Source organism: Ictalurus punctatus, chromosome 25 (assembly GCF_001660625.3).
Source record: "Ictalurus punctatus breed USDA103 chromosome 25, Coco_2.0, whole genome shotgun sequence".
Classification (NCBI taxonomy): domain Eukaryota; kingdom Metazoa; phylum Chordata; class Actinopteri; order Siluriformes; family Ictaluridae; genus Ictalurus; species Ictalurus punctatus.
This window is the reverse complement of record NC_030440.2, coordinates 10,750,461-10,768,964: the sequence shown is the minus strand read 5'-3', so window position 1 is coordinate 10,768,964 and position 18,504 is coordinate 10,750,461. Positions and strand designations below refer to the sequence as shown.

General features: G+C 39.8%; 1 protein-coding gene across 4 annotated transcripts in view; it reads left to right on the top strand.

Annotated features, from left to right (window-relative positions):
• ralgps2 (Ral GEF with PH domain and SH3 binding motif 2) overlaps positions 1-18,504 on the top strand; it is a 119,798-nt gene that overhangs the window by 31,481 nt on the left and 69,813 nt on the right. For 3 of the 4 annotated variants that reach the window (XM_017455851.3, XM_017455848.3, XM_017455849.3), the window contains exons 2-5: positions 12,405-12,505; positions 13,288-13,426; positions 14,248-14,355; positions 15,576-15,626. In XM_017455851.3, coding sequence (XP_017311340.1) covers positions 13,373-13,426; positions 14,248-14,355; positions 15,576-15,626 — 213 coding nt within the window. In that variant the 5' untranslated portion in view covers positions 12,405-12,505; positions 13,288-13,372. Of the gene's footprint in view, positions 1-12,404; positions 12,511-13,287; positions 13,427-14,247; positions 14,356-15,575; positions 15,627-18,504 lie in introns of all 4 variants that reach the window. The other variant, XM_017455850.3, reaches the window with a different exon arrangement.

The window sequence follows — 18,504 nt, the reverse complement described above, 5'->3', positions numbered from 1 at the left end:
CTTACTGTGTACTTCTACAGTATAGTGGATTAAATGAGAGCGCAACTAGGACATTCACACATTTGCAATAGGGATGGACGATTAATCGAAAAGTAATCGAAACCAAAATTCAGAATCTCTAACCGACGTAATTTCCCCTTGTCGGTTATTTTGTTTAAAAAAAATAAATAAATAAAAAATCTGTTACTACTTTCCCCCTTAAAAACATACTACCGCGTGTATATTCACGTCCGGTCAGCGGCATGGAGGCGAACTCGTACACCGAGTCAACTGAGCAACAGGAGCAGCCCATACCAAAGAAAAACACAGTTTGCTTGGACACATTTTGGCTTCAGTAAAGAAGACACAAAAACAAAATGAGGTCAAATGTAAACACTGCAGAAAAACCATTTCCGCGACCAAAGGTAATGCCAGCAGTCTGTTTCAACACTCTGAGCACAATCAAATTACTGAATATGAACAGTGCATTTCTCAAAAAAGGGAGACTGACAAGTGCCCAGCAACGGGTGCCTTCACAAAGCAGGTGTCGAGTCGATAACACGAGCATTTAAAAACTGCTACACAAGATGAAAAGGATTCAAGAAGATGGAAAGAAATAACTGATGTCATGTGTTACTACATGGCGAAAGATATGGCTCCCATAGCTACGTTGGAGCACAGTGGGTTTAAGTACCTCGTTAAAACTCGACAGAAGGTACGCTGTGCCACTGCGACCATATTTTCTGCAAAAGGCGCTGACCAACATGTACAAAACATGCCGTAAAAACGTGACCGCTGAACTGAGGTGTGCTCCACAGCCACACCTGATCTCTGCTCAAGTAGGACCATACTTTATATACTTTATACAGTTTGTGTTATATAGTTTAATAGTTTGTTATATAGTTTATTGTAGTTTAATAGTTTGTGTTTCTTTCAATTATTTAAAAAATCATGAAGATAAAAAATGCATACTTTCATTAGAAAAAAATATCCCACCTGTAATAGTTATTTCTTAACAGTTAATAGCATATTTACAGAACAAACCTAGTCAGTACACTATGATGACACCCCCCCCCCCCCCCCCCCCCCACACACACACATATACACACATATACACACACATACACAGAACACACACACATACACACATTACAAGAGCTGCAGCATAATTTAACATACTCTCTGCATCTTTTACATGAATGTTGACAAAAATGTTCGGAAATGTAAAGCTACATATTTTCAGGGAGTATACTCATACTCATCACTCATACTGATACTCCCTCATACTCATCACTCATACTGATACTCCCCCATACTCATCACTCATACTGATACTCCCTCATACTCATCACTCATACTGATACTCCCTCATACTCATCACTCATACTGATACTCCCTCATACTCATCACTCATACTGATACTCCCTCATACTCATCACTCATACTGATACTCCCTCATACTCATCACTCATACTGATACTCCCTCATACTCATCACTCATACTGATACTCCCTCATACTCATCACTCATACTGATACTCCCTCATACTCATCACTCATACTGATACTCCCCCATACTCATCACTCATACTGATACTCCCTCATACTCATCCCTCATACTGATACTCCCTCCTACTCATCCCTCATACTCATCACTCATACTGATACTCCCTCATACTCATCCCTCATACTCATCACTCATACTGATACTCCCCCATACTCATCACTCATACTGATACTCCCTCATACTCATCCCTCATACTGATACTCCCTCCTACTCATCCCTCATACTCATCACTCATACTGATACTCCCTCATACTCATCCCTCATACTCATCACTCATACTGATACTCCCTCATACTCATCACTCATACTGATACTCCCCCATACTCATCACTCATACTGATACTCCTTCATACTGATACTCCCTCATACTCCTACAAATGCTCCCTCATACTCATCGCTCATACTGATACGCCCTCATACTCGTCGCTCATACTGATACTCCCTCGTACTTCACATGCGTAAAAACATATAAAGCTTCAGCCTGCGTCGTTTCCCTCAGACGTTTATTTTAAAATGCAATCTGATGGTTGTACAAAGTGACAACGCAGAATGTCAGACTGGATAGCAGGCACAACAACTGCAGTACAACGTCGTCCACCGGCTTGTTGGTTTCGAGTTAATTGGGTCCAAAAAAATACGTCGTAGTTTTTCAGTGTCTCCGTTTGCTCAGTCCGCACTACAACGCGAAAATGGCGTTTTCAAATTTCTCCACTTGGGAGAATGTGAAACCTGTGAAAACGGCGCGTCGGTGTGAACGAAAGGCCAAACGTGGAGAAAAAGATGCATTTTCATATTTATCCAGAGTAATGTGGACTTGGCCTCAGGTGCGATGCGATTCCGATATTTGATGATCATCACTGAGTCTGCTACGTTACTTTACGTTTAGCAATCTCAGCCCGACCAGCTTTATTCCGAATCCAACATTAATTTGTGAATAATGAAGACGTAAAAATAAAATAATGTCGTGTCGCGTTGGTCGATTTCCACCCACTAGCCACCTCTTCTCTATCAACAGGGTGGCATAACCCACTAAGGAAAACACTATCCGCCCCCTTCCACACGCATAAGCTCATGGATGGCCATGATTGGGTAGTGTCACGGTGATTGACAGGGGAGACAGAGTACACCTTCCCTCCCTCGACCAGATTTGCTCTCTTGAACTGTCTTGGTCTGACTGTGACGTCGCCGGGATGTAAACTCATATTCTCCCGACGATGGGGCGAGCGATTTTCTGTCGGACCACTTGGGAACTCTGATGGACCAAGTGTCAGAGTATTGGGAATTAATTTTGAACTCGGTCTGTTCCACCGGGGCCATCGAGTGACCATAAAGTACAACATTATCAAAAAGCAGTGGAACTGGAGAGATGACCTCAGGAGTCTAGACTGGTGTCTCACAGCCAGCGGTGATGATTTTCCCATGAAGAGCAGGTTGTAAACACACATCCCTGATGCTCTCATATAGTCCTGTATACACCTGGTCCTGTATACACGTGGTATTCAGACCTTCAGTGTGCCAGTAAGAGCTCTGTTTGCCAGGTTTCTCTGCTTCTCATGAGCAATGTGGCATAGCATCATGCTATCTATGACCTTGGCTTTTTATAGTCTGTGTTTCAGGCTCTCTGTATGCTGCTTGTTCTCTCCATGTCACCTCGTTCTGTTCTCTATCGCTCTCGCTCTCTCGCTCACGCTTCCTTCTTGTTCAGGATGATGAAGTGTTGGCTCTACTTCTCTCTCTCTCTCTCTCTCTCTCTCTCTCCCCCTCTCACTCACTCACTCACTCACTCACTCACTCATTCACACAGTCGCAAAGACATAACATTTTGGACGATGTCCCATTTAATACGAGCCTCTCGATTTGATATGATACCTCCATATAAAACACATGCTTATTGTTGCTGTGTTGAGGATGTGTCGTGTTGAGACACCGCCATATCGGAATCAAATGTTGCTAATTAAAATATTCACGCCAAAATAAATCGCACAGATGGGCCCAATCCAAAGTAGCTTTTTACTCACTGTTTACAGTCCTCTCCGAAAGTATCGGGACAGCAAGGCCAATATATGTTTGGGTTTGAGATCAAAAGATGGATATGAGACAGTGGATCAGCATTTCAGCTTTCCTTTCCTCATATGTACATCTTGAGGTGGTGGAGGTAGTGTCAGGGTTTGGGCTCGCATGGATGCTTCTGGAACAGGCTCACTAAACTTTACTGATGGAATATCTCATGATGGTAGCAGCAGAATGAATTCAGAAGTTTACAGGAACATTTTACCTGCCAAGTTACAGAGAAATGCATCCAAATTAACTGGGTGGAACTTCATCACGCAGCAAGACAATGATTCAAAACACACTGCCAACTCAACCAAGGACTTTATCGGGGGGGAGGAGTGGAAGGTTTTAGACTGACCAAGTCAGTCACCAGACTTTAACCCAATTGAGCAGCATTTCACCTCCTGAAGAGTCGACTGAAGGGAGAAACCCCCTGAAACAACAACTGAAAGAGGCCGCAGTAAAAACCTGGAAAATCAACACAAAAAAAGAAAGCAACAATTTGGTGATGTCAGCGAGTCACAGACTTGATACAGTTTTTGCAAGCAAGGGATATGCACCAAATATTTAGTGTTTTTTTTTTTACTTTCATTTACTTTCATTTACCGATACAAAAGGTGCCATGTTTTAAGATGTTTTAACACGTCTAGATGTAAATATGTGGAAACGAAAGCTGAAATTCTGATCTATCGTCTCATGTTCATTGTCTGATCTCAAACCCGAATTTATTCAGTGTCTAACAACAGAATTGGCCTTGCTGTTCCAATAGTTTTGGAGAGGACTCCATGTGCGTACTACATGTAAATCGACACAATGCATTTTAACCCAAAAGCAGTGCTAATAGAGATTAAACCAGAAGGAAACAGTGAGGGCAGGAAGTTTCATATTTATTTATTCATGACTTTTATTTTTAATTAGAGAATTAAACATCTCTCTCTCTCTCTCTCACTCACACACACACACACACACACACACACACACACACACACACACAATCTCTGTGTTTAGATTATCTCAAAACTCAAATACATTTTCACCTAGACCCAGTTGGTACTGGATAATTAAAAAATTTTTTTTTTTTGCTTCATTAAATAACATTATCATTTAAAAACTGTTCTTTGTGTTTACTCAGGTTGCATTAGTTTTATCTTAGATTTTGTTTCAATTTCCGAAACAATTTAGTATGAGAAATGCACAACAGAAGAAATCAGGATAGGGCAAAAACTTTCACAGCACTGTATACTCCTGGCTTAAAAAAAAGTTCTTAGCTTTAGTATGATTGCGATTGCTAACCACTCTTTAGACATGGTTAATGTGTCTCATTGGTGTGTTTATAGCAAGCTCTGACATGACACTTTTTGTCTAATGAAACACACACCGCTTTACTGGGCCACAGGTCTCTTATTGATTTACTCTCAATGACTGCCACATGCTGGGCTGGTTACAGCCGGTTGAGTAGAGCGCGCACACACACACACACACACACACACACACACACACACACACACACACACACACACACACAGCGGATGGAAAAAAGACAAAAACTAGAAGTACTTCACAGTTAAAACTGTTTTGCACAAAAATCACTTCTATTTTGAATGTAATAAATATAAAGTTATAAAGTAGAAATAAAATACAATCAATCCTAACAAAAGAAAACCAGTCAAGTCTCTTTACATTTACACACTTCTAGTTCCAAAAATGAATTTCTTTTCCAAATCCAGTTCCAATCGTTGCCGTTCGACCCAGTATCCGATACGTTTTCTCTGATGTAACCGTTCTTCGCTGGTACCGGTCCGATTCCGATACTGACACTGGGCATCGGATCGGTGCCGTCTCTATAAATAATACACTCTGCATTGCCTTCTTAACTAACCAAATGCATCTTATCAAATATTTATTGGTGTCTGATGTTCTAGGATCCCTCGGGTCAAAACAACATGCGTTCAGTCTAATTAATAACCAGTTTAATTTATTTATAATCGTGTTTTATGATTTTTAAAAACCGTCTGTCCTGTATATTATAATAACCTTGTAATTTCAACAAAGGCAAATAAATTCCACTAACTTCATTTACTTCACACACTCCTTCATTCCCGTGGATTAATTCCATTGTAGCGCTCGTTCCTTTTCTGTTTCGGAGAAAAGTTTTTTTTCTGTTCTGCTGGGGGATTACGTGGAGCTGCTTACTCTGAAAGACGAGTCGACAGTCCTGAGTTCTTTTAGCTTGCTGTTTCATGTCTTTAGAAAAGCAGAACCGTTAAACCCGGTGGCTCTCATCACACGCTCGTTATCATTCCCTTCATATGATGCAAGCTAAAGAATGCTGTGTGTGTGGGTGTGGGTGTGTGCCTGGTTTATACTTGACGTGTGACTGTGTGCTTGTGCTCGAGCAGCGTCGTTGTTTACACACTCGCCTGTGTAGCTTGCCTACCTCTGTAGGGTTTAAGAGACATCCGCTATGCCACACATCGAGGAGGAAACATCCTGTACGTCACGTTTCCACGTCGACCGTTACGACGTGTAGGAATTTCGTGCCATGTTTGTGGCATGGTGTGGCAGCGTGAGCGATGTGGACGAGCTCGGATAGTTTTAGCGCTACACGCTGTCAGCGTCTCAGATCGGGATCTCCTGTCTATATTACATTCACAAGTCTAGAGGATTCAGAAGTTCAGTGCACAAGTTACATATGAGGCCCCCCGTCCCGTCCCGTCAGTTCAAACACCACCTTACGTACGCGCTCGTAGTTAATGTCGCTCAACCCTAAGTTAAATTGCTGACATGTGAAGAAGCCGTGATGCTGTGAGTCAGATTGTGTGTGTATGTAGCAGCATCTGGTTACTCTAGACACAGTCTAAAGGTCAACATTGACGCTATACATTTTATGGAAATAAATGACCAGGTCATCAAATATTCTTTGCACTTTTTTTGTGTGTGTAAAGAATTCGAAGTTTGCAAGTATTGTGATGGAGATTGGAAGCCGACAAAAGTGTTTACATATGAATTTTACGTGTTTTTTTTTTTTTTTAGTGATGTCGCATTAAAGTGCACCTATTATGCTTTTGAAACGTGCCTAATTTTGTTTTAGAGGTCTCATACAATAGATTTACATGTAAAAAGGTCAAAAACACTTTAATGTGCTCATAATTTAAACTGCAGCGTTAACGTTCCCCCCTCCCAGTGTCACAAACGACTCGTTCAGTGATTCGTTCTAAACTCCTCCTTTCAGAGAGTATACTCTGCTCTGATTGGTCGGATGTCCCAGTCTGTTGTGATTGGTCTACCGCTGTCAGCGTGTTTCAAAAAGGAAACGGCCACTACCATAACGACTTTCAGCTCCGTCAGTCAGCGAGCAGGCGATGAAGACCAGAGGCGGGGCTTTTAGTTACAAACCTACGCAAGTTACTACAGGAATTAAATCTGGAATTACTAATGACTCGTTTCAGCTGTTTTTGGGAGTTTTAACTCCGTTTGTCCTGCGCTTCGATTTTTGAAACTTTGCAGAGTTTTTACATTCACAAACAATAATATTTGAAAAACCGTAATAGGTGCACTTTTAATTTGAATTCTTTTTTTCCCCTCTGTGTAGTTTGGCCATGTTTTTTCTGTTTTGATCTGGCTAGGGGTAACATTTTTAAAAGTTAAAAAACACATAATAAAGGCTGCTGGGTTTTCCTGCAAAAATAAGAAGCGAGTGCGACAAGTCTCGAGAACAACCGCGGCTGGTTCTGCAAGACACTCAATAAAACTTATCGGCTAATTTCCTTATAAAACTGCACACACTGTACCCGAGACTATTATTATTATTATTATTTGTAAAACAAATGGTCGTCTATGGGATTAGATTCATGGCAAAAATATTAAAGGTAATTTTTCAAGAAATGAGCAAAAAATCTACAATGAGAGAGCAGAAAAAAACACGCACACAAAAGTAACGCAGTCTTCAAATAAACAACGGTCTTTGTTTAGTTTTCTGAGCTTGATTATTGTTAATCATGGTTTATGAATGCGCTGCCAGAGTTTTCGTTTACGCTTTGCGAGTTCATGTTCACCATTCTGGCACAAACCTCTCATGTGGGCGGGGCTTAACAGCAGTTTGCTCTCGCTGACTAGTGAGATTAGGATCGACTGCTCAAGTGTCTCCAGCTGGGGAGTAGGAGGAAGAGGAGGATGGCGATGCTCCGTGCCACTCCTGAGAGCCCATCTTGGGGGAAAAAATAGTCACACGAGACCTCTCAAAGCTCAAATATATTCAGTACTTATGGCACAAATCTAATCCCATAGTCGTGACACTAAATATTGACTTTGTTTTATTTATTACTGTTTACTGCTCTTTATGGTGGGTTTTAAAACGGAATAACATTTCATTTCATTATTTTTGAAGGCATGTCTGCTCTGCAGCATTTGTTTGCATGTGCCGAAGACTTTTGCACGGTAGTGTGTATAAAATTAAAATATGTGAACTTGATATCGTTCCGTGAGGAAGCCGGTATTGGGTCGGTGTTTGGTGTTGTCTTTTAAAGATGACCGTAGCACAATGAGACAAGATAAACTCCTGAGGCTTGGGTTTCTTTCCATCATGCATAGTGTATGGTTCAGTTCCACAATCACATTCTCCCTGAACCTTTAAACTTATATTATTGACTGGAATGACCGATCAAAAACAGCGTTCACACTTCATACCAAACTCAGGGTTCAAACAGCTGGAAATAAACAAACGCAGGAGGGAAAACAAGCTTAAGGATCAATAAAGCCAGCTGCTACTTAGTGGTGAATTTAAATGTTTTCTAGATTTAGTTTGCCTGGTCATTAGTAACATGTGGCTTAGTTTATTTATGTGGTCACACGTGACAGGCTTTCGGTGCAAATTTGAGGGGTTTTTTTTTTCACATTGCCTTCGGCCCTTATCCTTACCACGCTTGTGAAAGAAAGCTGGCAACACTTACTGTACTTACTGACAAAAGTCTATTCATTTCACCAAATAACATGTTTGAGATTTAATGATAGTCTTGTGGACTATATGTAAACATCTATATCTTATTCAGGGCAGCACTAAATAAAAAAAACTATATTCACGATCACTCTTTAAATAATTTTTATTTTTACATTTTGCAGATTCTGTAAGGGGTGTATGTGTAAATTTATGAGCACAACTGTAAGTACTTTATCAGCTCCATTCCCTCCTACACACCCCTCAGCTAATTTTTTTTTTTTTTGGTTTATTTGTTTATTTTATAGATTATTTGAATTATATGCTGAATCAAACTAAAGCAAACATATTAAACTCCCTCGGATTTGGACTCGGAACAGACTGATAGTTGCACGAACACCTTTAATGTTTCCGTGGACGTTGTTCTTGTTGAAGTTTCCAGCGTGAACATCCTCCCTGCACTAAGTGGCTGTTGCACTACGGTTTTGATTTGAGACAGTTGAGCACATGTTGTATCTGTTTAGGAAAAATACTGCATTAAAATGAAACCATTTTAACGAATGAATCAAGTAGATAAACGCTTAAATAAACAAAAACAACAACATTATATTATTTTGTCTTCATGCATGAGTGGAATATGTTAAGGAAATGAAAGGATTCAGTCTGTAAAATAATCTAATTGTTTACAATTTCAATAAAGTCTTTGTTTCTAGCTTGCTAAAGGAAATGGAGTTAAACTTATTTCTTTACAGTGACCAGGACTTTGTGTTATAAGTTTGTTCGAGGAGAGCGGGTGTAACGCTGCAATCGACTAGAGGTTGTAACACGTAATTCCCAACCTCCAACCGGGAAAAACCAAAAAAACATGCAATATATACAATATGTGTCTTGAGTTGAGCTTTAAATATAATATGAAGAACTTTCGAGTTGAGAAGACCAACTTGAGCTCCTGAGTAGGAATTCCTCGTTGAGTGGGAGACTTTTTAAACTAGCATTTGCTTGCTGATGTCAATTTTTTAAAATTATTATTATTATTGTCGTTATTTTTATTTTTATTTATCTATCATAATTTTTTTCTCTACTGCGTTTGTGTACAGTGCTTTGAGAAGCTGTTTTTAAAGGTGCTCTATGAAATAGTTTTTTATTGTTGTTGTTGTTGTTGTTGTTATTATTATTATTATTATTATTATTATTATTATTATTATTATTATTATTATTATTATTAATAAAAGTTCAGCAAATCAACATGGCTGCTTACAGCATCAGCAGTAAACAAAGTACCATTTCTTACCTTTTAAATAAGCCATACGGTACTGTGTATATACAGGTATAAAACCTAGACATTCACTTATGACTGTACAGTTTTGAGGAGGAAAATATACATCACTCATCAGTTAGCTGGCTAGATCATTGCTAACAAAAGACGAATATGACCTGCATCCATGTTGTTGTTTTTTTTTTTTTTCTAATTTATGTCCATAAATGCTCAAGTCGAAAAATGGCCTGATTGTAGTAGAATAATAAAGTCAAATGTAGTAGAATGCATGCAGTGTTCATTCACACGATTTGGACTGAACTGCTGTGCTGGACTCCCTGAAATCAGGACGAGTTCCTTCCTGGAGCTCTGAAAGCTTCGGTAATGTGCTCGCATGGAAGTACAAGCTGTCTGAGAAAGTGGCGTTTTTACTGAAAGGCCGTCCTCAGAGGCAGTGTGCAGGCGGTGTTGCCTTGGCCAGGTTTCAGTCTGTGATTTGTTTCCTGCTGCATGATTTGATGACACTTTTTTTTATTTTTTATTTATTTATTTTTTGTCCCGTCCCCACGACACAAGTCTAAAGCGCTCTTATTGTCATGGCAACTCCATGGAAATTCTACATTCTGGCCTCTGAAACTCGTATGAAGCCAGCGTCGACGTGTGCGGAGCCGGTGTGCTCCACTGAAGACATTCTCTCGTTATCCCTCCTTATTGTCCTGTTTATGATTAGCAACGCGTTGTCGATTCCTCACTCCCTACCCCTGCAGGAAATGACCGGAATTCAGGGTGTTCTTAAACGGTTAGGTTTTTCAGATGGACAATCCGAACCCGCACTGATCGTCAACTGTTCTGCAATTATGACCGTACACGCTGCAGTTCAGGACAGGGAACATCCCACTCATCTCGTATCCGATCTTCTGTATTTGTACGCTCAAAACAAATGAGAATTCAACCACTTCATTAATCACGACAAATGCAACCAGGTCCTCCAGGATTTTGTGATTTTATTTAATTACATTTTTTTTTTTTTGGCGCAGTCGCAGAAATGAACGCGAACTCCAGGATATTCAGAAGACCTCTTCGATTCACATGCATCAAACGCGAGGACACTTTAAAGTGCAAATATTATGATTTTTGAATATAGTTATTTGTGAATGTAAAATGTCTGCAAAGTTTCAAAAATCAAAACACAGGACAAACTGAGTTATTTTCTCCCAAAAGAAGGAAACGGTTCTGAACAGCTGAAACGAGTCATTAGTAATTCCAGACTTACTTCCTGTAGTGACTTGCGTAGGTTTGTAACAAAAAGCCCCGCCTCTTGTCTTCATCGGCTGCTCGCTGACAGACGGAGCCGAAACACGTTATGGTAGTGGGCGTTTCTTTTTTGAAACACGCCGTCAGTGGTAGACCAATCACAACAGACTGGGACATCTGACCAATCAGAGCAGAGTATGTTCTCTGAAAGGTGGAGTTTAGAACGAATCCTTTAGAACGGATCATGTAACAAGTTGATTGACACTGGGAGGAAAAATGTAATGCTGCAGTTTAAATTATGAGCACATTAAAGTGTTTTTTCACCTTGGATGCATTTAATCTATTGTATGAGACCTTTAAAACAAAATTAGGCACGTTTCAAAACCATAATAGATGCGCTTTAAAAGCAAACGATCAACAGTTAACGAGTACAGTGGAAGGTGGACCTGAAGTCGAGGAGGAGTTTAATCGCTAAATGAGGAGCTACCTCTACAATCTGGAACTGGTTTGGTTTCAGAAAATCAGTTTTACGTTTTGATCAGTGTTTGTGTTTCTGAGGCTCTCAAGTTCACAGCTATCACTTGTAGCTAAAAACAGCGGTATATGGTACTATATAAATATCGTCACTGATATTATCGCAATAAATACCAGAAACCTATATTGGGATATAGTTTTAAGTCCATATCGCCCATCCCTACCTTCTTTACTGGCTTTCTGTCTCTTTAAAGGTGTTTCATCTTGTGTTGATGAAAATATTTTTGACTATTATCATACTCCGCTGGTGTGAAAGATTATTTCACAGCTCAGGGTGTTAAAAAGACCGCAGTGGGGTGTAATTGTGAAAAATGTGTCACCTGTGCTTGTGTCACAGGTGCAAGTTAGCATGTTTTTATTTTGATGAACAGAAACACAGACATATAAGACGTACAGGGATTGTGTTGCATTTGTCCCACAGTTCAGAGCGTGCTGTCAGTAGTGTTGTGTTGTACGGAGCAGTCTTGTGCGCTAGACAACTGTAACTTGTTTTGAAAATCCTATAGTCCCTGTTATTGATTTATCCCACATGGTCATGTGGTTGTCTACATTTGCGGTTCTCTGTTTTGTAAACCCTGTGACCTCTCACACTGTAAGGCAGGCTGTGCAGCTGCTATGACATCCCTTTCTGCTTCCGCTGAAGTTACTACACCACCTAGTGGTAACAGATGAGTGTTGCTTTTTAAAAGGTTTAGTACACGTTTGCTGGTGTCGATTTAATATTACGTATGTAGGAAGCTGTAAATGTGCTGTATATGTCGTACTGTCAGCATTTATTTCTTTTTTTGCCTGCTTCTGTTGAGATCTGTTGTTTTTGTGCTTTTCTGTCAGGTTTGCCCTGAGGCCCTGCAGTGGAAATCTTCACAAGGCAAACATCGTACCGAGTGGAGTGGACAGAACAGCAGCCAGTATGCTTATCTGACACTGACTTGGTGAGGTGTGTGTGTGTGTGTGTGTGTGTGTGTGTGTGTGTGTGTTGGAGAGGAAAAACAGAAACTCTGATTAGGATTAGAACTGGGAAAGCTTCGAGTTTGAGGCAATGCAGCTTTCACTGCTGGCACCAACACACACTAAGCCTGTAAAGCCACTTTAACATCTGCTCTTCCTGTCTCTTAAACACACTTATATCTGTTTGTTCATGTTCCTTATATTTCTTAATCTCCACCAAGTGTATTTTCAGGAAAACAAGATGATGATCAGAGCTGCAACAACTAATCAATAAAAATCAATTATGACACACCTTATGTCCCACACATGGGCGATCATAAACTGGTGGCCAGTTTAGATAGTTTAGGCTCTTTTTTGTGCTTTGTGCCTTGTTTATCTGTCTCTCCATGCAGTCTCTTTTTATTTTGAAATGAACATTTAAAAAAAAAAAAAAAAAAAAAAAAAAAAAAAAAAATTTAAACTTTCTGTGAGCATCTGAAGTTTGTAGTGTTTAATATTAAAGCGGTATGTGTGATGAGAAAGCAGAAGTATTTCTGTCTGTTTGTGTTGTCTTGGCCGGTTTTCTAATCATTTGTGCAGGTTTATTGATTAATTAATTAAGATCCTGTGGATATTAATCTTGACGAGGTACTGGAGTGGATATGACTGGAACCTTTGGTACTAGACTGGTGTCCAGTAGAAAAATAAGGAACAGTTCCAGTATTCTGATGGAGCATTTAGACTACATGTTTGCTAATTTTGTGTGTGTGTGTGTGTGTGTGTGTAGACTGCCAGGCAGGCAAACTCCAGCAGATGATGATGATGATGATGAAGATGAAGAAACTACTGCGCTAGTGCCAGATGGTTTGGGAATGATGGACATCCCTAATGGCCAACCCAGTGTCTCCACTGCTGTCACCTCAGAGGTCAGTTAACACACGTGTGTGTGTGTGTGTGTGTGTGTGTGTGTTGTGTTATTTAACAATGACAAATTCTGTTAGTAGAATATAATTATTGTGTTTTTGATTTTTAGAATACGGTATTATTTATCATTGTAAAATTACATTTAAGATACGTTTCCTTTAAATTTAAGGCACGTGTGATTCTTTAGGTTCGTACCGGAGTCGGGAGGCTAACGTTGCTGACAAGTAAAGGACGTGTATGGCTATCAGTTTAGCGTTATACAAAATGTAATGCACGTCTAAAATGATCATAAACATGCCTTAAGTCAGTGGTTTTCAATGTGGGGGCCGCCAGGGGGCGCCTGGGGGAGGCCTCAACAATTTGGTGTGGAAAAATAAATAAATGTATGTTTTCTATTTCTCTCACTGACAACCACACACACACACACACACACACACACACACACACAGTCGATTCCTAATGTAATGTTAAGATGTAATTATTAATAATAAAAAAAAGAGGGTTATATTCAGAAGTCTGTATTTTTGCAAAAGGGCGGCCTCGGTCAGATTTTAATGCCATTTGGGGGGCCTTGCCCTGGAAAAGTTTTTGAACCTCTGCCTTAAGTAATCCCCAACTATGTGTTCTGAACTAATTACTTGTTATCCGACATTTAGACATCAAGCAAATCTTGGCTGATGGTTTATATTTAGTGTAAGAGGGAAAATTGTGAACAAGTCCTTTTTGGATAAACGGTTTCTTTAAGTTAGAGTCAGTTAAGAGCAGGCTGGCTTTCCACTCCTCCTGTGTAACTTCCTGTATGGACTCTCGTTATGTCTCTCAGAAGAGCAGCAGTTCAGAGTCTCTGAGTGAGAAGGGCTCGGCTGAGCTGAAGAAAAGTTTTGATGCTGTTGTCTTTGATGTGCTGAAGGTCACGCCAGAGGAATATGCAGTAAGACATGTTTGCTATCTCTTTTTGTGTGTGTGAGAGAGAGAGCAAGAGAGCGAGAGAGAGACACTGCAAACAAATACTTATGCTCTAGAAGTGTCTTTTAATCCCACTCCTACCTGCTCCTGCTAGAAATCAGAACAATCCCGCCCTCTCCCAGCCAATCCCGCCCTCTCTGTCAGTATGCTCCTATATTAATCACTGCATCCTTACTTTTTGCCGGAAGTATCTAATCTCTCTCCGGAGACACTGTGGCCCTGAGCAGGTTAAAGCGCTTGGTTAAGATCAGTGAATGAGTATAGATCCACCTTTGCTGCCCACTTGGGCATGGGCTCATTTATGCAATGATCCAGTCAGCCAATCATGTGGCAGCAGTGCAATGCATGAAATTATTCAGACACAATAGTATAAGGTCAAGAGTATCTGTATCATCTTCAATTCCACATCAGACTACTTACACTCAGTGACTTTGACTATGGCATGTTTGTTTGTGCCGCTTGGGCTGGTTTGAGTATCTCAATCCTCTCTCTTTCTCTCTCTCTCTCTCACACACACATGCACACACACACACACACACCAGTCAGAAAAAATCCAGTACGTGGCCAACTCCTCATTGATGAGAGAAATCAGAGGAGACTGACCAAAAGATGGTTGGAGCTGACAGGAAGGCTACAGCGACTCAAATACTCACACGTTACAACCATGGTGAGCAGAAAAGCATCTTGAACACACACAATGTTGAAACCTAGAGATGGATGGCAGAAAACCTGTTGGCAGAAAGTCTCAGATTCCTGTTCTCAGGTGAAGAGGGAGGGATCCGACGTGGTGTTCTCCTGTTGTAGCTGATCTACCTCCAGGTTTGACTTGTTGCGCCTTCTGAGATGCTTTTCTGCTCAGTACGGCTGCAGAGATCTTTAATTTGAACTGAAGCTCTTGACATTGTACGCCTCGTAGTGCTGACACTTGATTGGTTGATTGTATGCTTGCATGAATGTGCAGGTGTACAGGTGTTGCTGATAAGGTGGATGATGAGTTTTCACCAGAGATGGTGATGTAGCCTGTAATTAATTGACTTACATGCAGCGCTTACTCAAAAACAGTCCACTAATCACCCAGTTATAAAACCACACTTTAGATTTTGGGCCAGATGTTTGAAACATATTAAAATTAATTAAAAGACTAACGTTTAATAGATTCTCTGTATTATTATTATTTTTTTATAGGGTCAGATCACACTTATGGATGCTCCAGTGTTCAAAGCCATCCAGCCTGAGGTGAGTGTGGATACAAGTGCCACTTACAAACACTCACACACACTCACGCGCGCACACACTTCTCAAACTTTACTACAGTCATCTTTAACAGTGCTGACTCTCACCAGTAGGGGGCAGTGAGTCCTTTATTAATTTATAGTTCCTCACTTTGTGCAGCTTTAGTAGACCATACTTCATTAACGGCTTTCTTTTCAAGATGCTTGATGTATTATAAAACAGTATGCACACACACACACACACACCCTCCATCTCATCTCTGAATGGTAACGGTTCAAACAAGGCTTGGCTGTCATTTGTAAATGTGTAATTTTTATTTTCATTAAAAAAATTTTTTTTCTTGTGCTTACAAAATCCTTGCTGTAGTGGAAACGTTCGGAAACCTTCGTAAACACACCCCGACTGGGTGCTTTCACACTTGTTTTTCCCTCAACCGCCAGTGCATGTTTTACATGTTTTACATAAATCCTGCGTGGCGCGGCTGTAAAGTAGACGTGTGATGCTTTATTTTTATTTTTTATTTTTTTGCGGGGTGAACTTTTCAGAAAAGCTCAGTGATGTCAAGAGCTTCTTCTTGAAAAAAACAAAATATGTTTCAGGTTAGGCAAACCAAGAAACCCCCAAACAAACATGAGGGACCGATGAGGAAATATGAGGAAGTATACGGAGATTTACGACACTTTGAATCGAAAGCATTTCATTGCCAATATTCCAGTGTTGTAGCGTCATTCGATTTTCTCTTGATTTTCTGCCTCACGTCGAAGCGAACACTCCCCTCACACTAATCATTATTTAATCTTTATTACTGGTAAGAAATGTAACGTAAATAGGAAGTGTGGCTTGGTGGTCAACCTATACATGCTAGGACTGCAGAAAATACTACACGTCTTGTTGACGTTTGGGCGTACTGAATGCGTATGGACTCGACCACGTCTTTGAGACTGTAATTTCTATGTTTGAGCTCAGTCAATGAACATCAGTGTCTTGTTAATGATGACTGGCAAACGTTTCTGGAGAGAGGAACAACACAAAAGAGGGTGTATTGAAAAAAATCTGGCATGTCTGAGATTCGTTTGTTATGGCTGTCCTAAACGTTTTCACATACAGGCTTCATGGTCATTTACACCATTACTTGGCTACAGATGTGATTTTATTACCGATTCAGATTTTGGTTGTTTTGGCAGTCTTGGAGCTGTCTGACCTGTCAGCTTCTTTAAACTGCGAGATACTAAAACTCTCTGGCAGTAACGCAGGACTTGGCCTATGACCTCCCTGCTTTTTATGGATTAGTTTTGTCTTGCGGTTCTGTTCCCTCTTCATTAGTATCGTAAGAATATTGTGGTGATGTTTATAACAAATGAACAACAGACATTGTACACATTCTCACTAGCTTGTATAGATCAAGATTAGGCATGAGTAATCATGATGAGTCATTATTTATCCATAATCCTTGAAAATCTGTGTGCAAAATGGTTATATTAGGGAGTATTATTTTTGTATACACTGAGAGGAGCACCCATTTGCATGACTTTGGTGCTTTTTTCTTAAATAAAAATATATGATGAAGGATTGTTCGTCTAGATACATGCCTCTTCTGATGTAACAGGGTTATACAGACTGGACTTTAAAATGGTATGTTCAATAAGAGGGCGTTAGAATGAAGTAGTGAGAGCGTACAGTAGAGCTGCAACAACTAATCTCTGATAATCGATGATGAAAATCGTTATATAAAATATATTCTGGTGTGTGTATTGGGTTCTCTTCAGTCTAATATAATTAGACAAACAGCTGTGTAAATTTTTAGTCTGATGTTTATATTTGTAAACCCCCCCCCCCCCCCCCCCCCCCCCTCCCCGATTAATTGAAAAAATAATCGTTGGTTGCAGTCCTAGTCCGCACCGCTTCCGGTCTTTTTGAATTAGTTAATAAGTTTGGCTTCAGCGTCGTGTGTGATGTGCTCACCATGTTTCATGTTAAAGTCCACCGCAACCTTGGGACAGCTTCACGATCCAGCCATGAGAGTGATTTCAATACGTTCTTTTGTCAAGTGTTTTTAAAGGCTATCTGGGGAAAAAATATATGTAAGGGATAATTCACGTTTAGGTGTGCGTTACACGATTTTAATGCACGACGCGAAGGCAAAGAAGCACCTGACATGAAGCAGAGTGCTTTAAAATCATGTAATGCACACCTAGCCGTGGATTATCCCTCTTATACCAGGTCAAATGCCAGCATTGACGAGTTAAAGCTGTCATTGATGTTCACAGTGCAAAATTTGACTGAAAAGATTAAAAAAAAAAAAAAAAAAAAAAAGGGTTAATGTCCGCTAGTTATTTTACATACGGGTCGTTAGGTGTAGACTTCTGTCGGCTCTAAATCAGAAAGTAGTATGATGAGATTACATTTATTTGAATGAATTAAATAAATAAATATAAAATTTTATAATAATAAATAGTTATGAGAGAGAGAGAGTTTGTGTGTGTGTGAGAGAGAGAGAGAGAGAGAGAGAGAGAGAGAATTACCTGCGTCTGTGACGCATCTCTACTAATGATGAAGCTGTGAGTTTAACTATGATTAAACTATGAACGGTTACTATGGTTACCGTTGTCTATAGGCAGCTTGTTAATTTAGAACAGCGATTAAACTGACTGGAACTACCTGTGGTGTATATGGTTTTAAGACTCACTCTCCAGCCAATCAGAATTGAGTATTCAGACACAACAAAGTTAGTGTGTGTGTGTATATATATGTGTGTATATATATATGTGTGTGTGTGTGTGTATATATATATGTATGTATATATATATATATATATATATATATATATATATATATATATATATATATATATATATATATATATCAATATATCACACACACA